This window comes from Episyrphus balteatus, chromosome 3 (assembly GCF_945859705.1).
Source record: "Episyrphus balteatus chromosome 3, idEpiBalt1.1, whole genome shotgun sequence".
NCBI classification, from domain to species: Eukaryota; Metazoa; Arthropoda; class Insecta; order Diptera; family Syrphidae; genus Episyrphus; species Episyrphus balteatus.
In genome coordinates, this window is record NC_079136.1 from 34,194,065 (window position 1) to 34,200,068 (window position 6,004).

A 6,004-nucleotide genomic window follows, 5' to 3' on the forward strand; every position below is an offset into this window, starting at 1 on the left:
TGATGATTTGTAACGGTTTCTAATAGAACTAAATTTTGTCTTTCTAAATCCGTTTAAATCTTTTAAAAATCTCTTATCTTCTTTGAGAAATCTGAAATTGAAATCAACGTGTTTGGTATATCTCATGTTTATTTACTTTTAATAGCGAATCTCGAAAAGTTCTTTGCCAATCGCTTTCGAATTTTGACACAACGTTCCATTTAGAATCTTGCAAGTTTTTATGTTTGCGAAGGTGGTGAATCGCAGTGAGATACATCAAAGCGTGACCGTGTCAGATTAGACTGATTCAAAAAAAAATTTTTTTTCTTTTGTTCAAAGCATTGTTGAAAATATTGTTGGAAATGACGACAAAAAAATACTGTAAAAGTTTCAGCCCTTAATGTTAACATTTAGTACCGCCGCATCGCAATTTTCTATTTCCCATACGATTTGTATGGGAAAGATTGTGTATTTGTGTTTAGAATTTTGTATCTTTTTAATGGTTCATAAAAAGTAATTTTTTCTCATTTTTTCTGATTTTTTGACGAAATTGTTATGTTTTTTCAAAAAATTTGGCAAAATTTTCGAATATTTGTATTCTATGTTGTGTTTTGGTTTCACAGATCCTTTTATATAACTCTCAAACCCCTAAAACTATCATATTAGATTTCTTCAATAAATTCGAATTATTCATTTTTTCAACTAAAAATTATTTTAATTAATTTTTCGCGTCCGTTTTTTTTAAATTTCATAAATGCAATCTTGTAGAGCGTTCAATTTTATACAAGAAAATGATTAAATTTAGCCTTTTTGATGAACCATTAAAAAGATACAAAATTCTAAACACAAATACACAATCTTTCCCATACAAATCGTATGGGAAATAGAAAATTGCGATGCGGCGGTACTAAATGTTAACATTAAGGGCTGAAACTTTTACAGTATTTTTTTGTCGTCATTTCCAACAATATTTTCAACAATGCATTGAACAAAATAAAAAAAATTTTTTTTGAATCAGTCTAGTGTCAGATACTTATACTAAATAATTACTAGTGAGAAAAATATAATTTTTTTTCTTGTTAAAAACAAGATAAGAACTTACTGGAATGTAAATGAAACGTTGTGTCAAAATTTGAAAGCGATTGGCAAAGAACATTTCGAGATTTACTATTAAAAGCAAATAAATATGAGATATACCAAACACTTTGATTTCAATTTCAGATTTCTCAAAGATGATAAGAGATTTTTAAAAGATTTAAACGGATTTCGAAAGACAAGATTTAGTTCTATTAGAAACCGTTACAAATTTATTTAAAACAAACAACCAAAAGCTAAGAAATAATCTCGAAAACTGGTAAAAAAGCGGCATTTTCGATTTTCTAAAGGGATTATCTCAAAAACGTGATGTGGTAGAATTGTTCTGACTTCGGATTAGAGCTCAGCACATAAAAACCCTATAGAAAAGTATATCTTGGTGTCTGTAACAAAAACCTTGTTGACCAGTGTAATTAGTACTCCGAATAAATTCCAGATATTTAGAGGAAGATTTTTTACATGGAAAAATGACACACACAAAATTTCAAAATATGTACACATAAATAATTTTTTAATCACTTTTACTGTTGAAAAAAATGTACGATTTTTCAAAGAAAACAATGTATGTTTTGATATTGGTGATCTTTTTGGATATAAGCTATAGCTAAATGGGTTTCAAGAAGTCAATGGAAATGAAAGTTTGAACACTCTTCTTCTGTCAAAGCTGATACAACAGAGCTTTCAATGCTTTAATTATTTTTTCTGTGGAGTTTAAGATTATGTATGTGTTAAATGAAAATGAAGAGGTTCAAAATTTTGACATGGAAATTATATTTTGTTTTTTTTTTTTTTTTTTTTTTTTATTAAAGAGTGCTTTTCACTGATTTCTTGTTAATATAATTCTTCTAGAATTCTAGATGTATTGTTATACATTTTTAATGAAGTTTGGTTTCAGTCCAAGCTGCATCAGTCATATTTATTCCTGATACTGTTGTAGAAAGCCATTTTGTTATATTTTGTGACCAAAGTGGTGAATGTTGGGTGAATTTGACTATTCAACTTTAAAGCTTATAAAAACTATGTATTTTCAAAGAAATATGCAAAAATATGCAAAAAGTTTTCCTGAAACATTTTTGTGCAAGCCTCATGGATATTATATTGTCACTGAAAAAAGTCTGGGATTCTCTAGTTATTGTATTTTTATATGTTCCTTAATTATTTTGTCTTTGATTGGATTTTCATTTTATACCCCTAAATTGAGGGTTGCAAGCAACTTATATGTTTTCATGTACCTTTCCATCACCGAGTAAACTTAAACTACTATTAAGATGTATGTATTGGAGAAGCTTATACAATTTGTAATCATATTTGATTTCTACTCTTCTTAATATTTCAAACAAAATATATTTTTTCATTTTAGCTTTTTTTCACTGACTCTCTATTAGAAGATTGAAAAATCGGCTCTTAGTGTTATAAATCTATTTGATGAAATAAATAAATAAATATTTTTAAAAGGAGAATTACAAAAATAAAGTTCGCTGCTCAGCTCTTTTGTTTCAACGAGCTCCGAATTATGCTTGGTAGAAAACACTTACCGTTCAATCACAAAAATCATTCAAATATAATTAATCATTTCGAAAATAAGCAACTGTCTATTTTCCAACATAAATATAAATAAATGGGATATTTATGCATATAGTAAAAATTGAGAAACTTAATAAAAAATAAACGATGTTAACTCATGTTATGATTCCACATCGATATCATGGGTAACAGTGCTGGATAATAGAAAGAAGAAGACCGAAATCCGAAAACATTTTGTTTTGGTTTTTTTTCAAATCAACAACCCCAACTGTATTAGCGAATAAAAAATAACAATACCATTTGAATTTAAATTTTTAAATATCTTTGTATTTAATTGTTTGTATTTTTTTCTTTTCTTAATATTGCTCTATAAGTATTATTTTTTATCATCTACTTGTCTTATTTTCTATATTTACATTTTTTTTTTGCAAAAAACACAATGAACATTCACATGAATTGATCATTCAAATAAATTAATTATAATTAATATTTTGTCTAAAAATCTATTTACATACACTTGATTGGCAAGATGGAGTTTTTTTTTTCATTTAAATAAAAACAAAATTTTAACAGGAACCGTTTCAGAGAAACAACAAAAAAATAAAGAGAACTGGTATTAGATAAATGGAATGACAATAATTATAGATGGGTTCGGTTGAAGTTATGTAACATATCACAAAAAATATAATCCTTTTTAGGGGATTTTCCAGGAGAGTCCTCTTAGAATACCGGAAGTGGTGGTAAGTATCCTCGATACACAGCTTGTGGATCGGCAGTAAAGAGTGCCGCCGCCGCTGCTGCTGCTGCAGCCGCTGCTTGCTGTTGTTGTTGTTGCTGGTGATGGTGATGATGTTGTTGCTGCTGCTGAATTTGGTATTGATGGTGCGGGTTCATGAACGGATGCATTTGATGTTGCGCTGGACCAAACATTGAACTGGATCCCAACATTGGGTGTTGTTGGCTGGGATGCATCACAAAGTTCGCCGAATAGATGGGAAATGATTGCTGATGATGAGCTGTCTCCATCATTGGTGGAGTTGGAGCCGTCGGCAATGCAGGTGATATTCTCAAATCCGTCGGTTCAGAATTGAAAAGTCTGCTTTCGCTACTCGATGATGGTTCTGCATCGGGCGCAATGAGGCTTTCAATGTCGAAGGATCGCTTTGGTCGGGTAATTGGTGGCGATGATAAGGTGGATCCCATCATTGGTTGAGGTTCCGGTGATGGCGTCACTAAATCCAGTTCCGGTGATGGGGATTGAGGTGGCATGTGACACAATGGTGGACTATGCATTTGATGGTACATCGATGGATGTGGATGTCCCGCCGCTGCCAAGTGTGAGTATTCCCAGTTTTGTGCTTGTTGTCTTTGTTGTTGTTGCTGGGCAATGAAGAAGCGGTTGAAACTTGCTAAAGCGGCTAATTCTCCATTAAGCATGTCCTTTTCAAGTTTTTGCACACGGAAGCGTTTCCTGCGACGGAGTAGACTTCCGTTCTCGAACATATCGAATGCTTTTGGGTGCAGAGTCCAGTAGGAGCCTTTGCCGGCTTTGTTGGTATTCCTGGGAATTTTGATGAAACAATCGTTGAAGCTCAAATTATGGCGGAGGGAGTTTTGCCATTTTTGTGTGTTTTTACGGTAATATGGGAATTTATCCATTATGAATTTGTAGATGTCGCTTAAAGGCAACATCTTTTGTGGGGAACTCCAGATGGCCATGGCCGTGAGGGATATATAGGAGAATGGTGGCTTTTGGTCGCCATATGTTTCTTTAAGTGGTCTAGGCATTTTGTTTTGTATATTTTCTCACTTTGAACACTTATCACAATCACTTTTGTTTTTTTCGTTCAAATTTTATAGTTCACAGTTTCTTAGTTTTTTCTATATTTTTTTCTTTTTTAACATAAACAAATATTATCTTTTTTTTTAGTTCTTTTTTTAATTCAATCTCAAAAATAATTGTTGTGAGAGACTTGTTTTCACGACGAGATCAAGTTGCTGACTGATGTGATACTCGTTGGGAAGATGTAGGTATATACGGCGGTGGATGGTGGTGGCAGAGAGGTAGAATATGGCTGCTTAAACACACACACAAGTAAACATTTACCTGTCAGCATTTAACAGTACATATATTTTTTTGTGCGCAGGTATAGAGGAGTTTTCAATTCTACAATCTGATATCGAAATGAGTATTGAGAAAGGAGGAGCTATTTAATGGTTTTCCCCGTTCTTTTATTGGATTGGTTAATGGTTTGCGCGTGTGTGTAAAATTATTTTTTTGTTCAATGCTTTTTTTTTTAAGAAAATAAAATTATAAAAAAAAAATAATAAAAAATAAGGAAGCTGATTAAGGAAAATAAACGAAGAGAAATTCAATATTTGAAGCTGATATAGCTGACATAAAGAAAATTTTTGGTCCTCGTTAGAGAGGAAAATATGGTCAGCAAATGATTGTTTAAATAAAAAATTGTATTAATATTGGTATAGTGGGAGACTTGTGCCTACCTACGAATAAAACTATTTGCAAAAAAATGCACTTTTGTGTAAATGAATTGTTTCAATTAAAGAAATTCAGCTAATTGGATTTTTAGTTCAAACATCTTTCAGTTATAAGTGGATTTTCGTATTTATGCCCAAAAAAAGTATATACGCACATTTTTTGATTGTTAGGATATTTTCCGAAAATGTTACACACTTTTATTCCTCAATTACCTTTCTAACACTAAAATATGTGTTCATTTCGCAATTTCAATTTTGCGAATTTATTTTTCGCACTTGATTAAACTGAAGCGTTCTATCTCATTTTTATTTGAGTAATAATTTCAAATATTATTATTAATACGTTCCCGTTTTATAACTTTGTCATTCAAATTAATCAAATTTAAAAAAATTAATAAGTGAAAAGATTAAATATGACTTATACCTTTACTACGGTGAATTTTGATAAAAAGAATAGGAACGTAATCCTATTTGATAATAGTAATAAGAAACACAAGCTGTTTGCATAATTAAACAAATTATGTTACGCAATTTGTTGAAAAACAGATTTACCCCTTTTATGTGCGCCAGTAAATCCATAACGCTAATCCCTTCCAGTAAGCTCTTTTGGCAGGTTATTTTTTTATAAGCTTTAATCCTGTAGAGATTTCTTTGAAAATCATTTCATTCACAAAATTTCAAGCAATATCAAGCTCATTTTTTAAACAGTTATAAATGTACTATACATTACCCTAATCTCTAAAACTCAATAGGTATATTTCGGGACACTCATTTAAGCAGAACCCACTTAGCCAAGAAATACTACATTTATATTTTTTATAAATTATTTCTATTTTTAATAAGGAAGGGAATTTGTCTGTGGTCACTAAATAGACAATAAAATGCTTACGAAAACAAGGAAATACTA

At 30.9% G+C, this 6,004-nt stretch overlaps 1 protein-coding gene across 1 annotated transcript; it reads right to left on the reverse strand.

Moving 5' to 3' along the window:
* Positions 1 to 3,179: 3,179 nt before the first annotated feature.
* On the reverse strand, positions 3,180 to 4,581 carry LOC129914603 (fork head domain-containing protein FD5). The gene has a single exon (XM_055993933.1). The coding sequence runs from the start codon at positions 4,384 to 4,386 to the stop codon at positions 3,319 to 3,321; it is 1,068 nt and encodes a 355-aa protein (XP_055849908.1). The 5' UTR covers positions 4,387 to 4,581; the 3' UTR covers positions 3,180 to 3,318.
* Between the last annotated feature and the right edge of the window lie 1,423 nt (positions 4,582 to 6,004).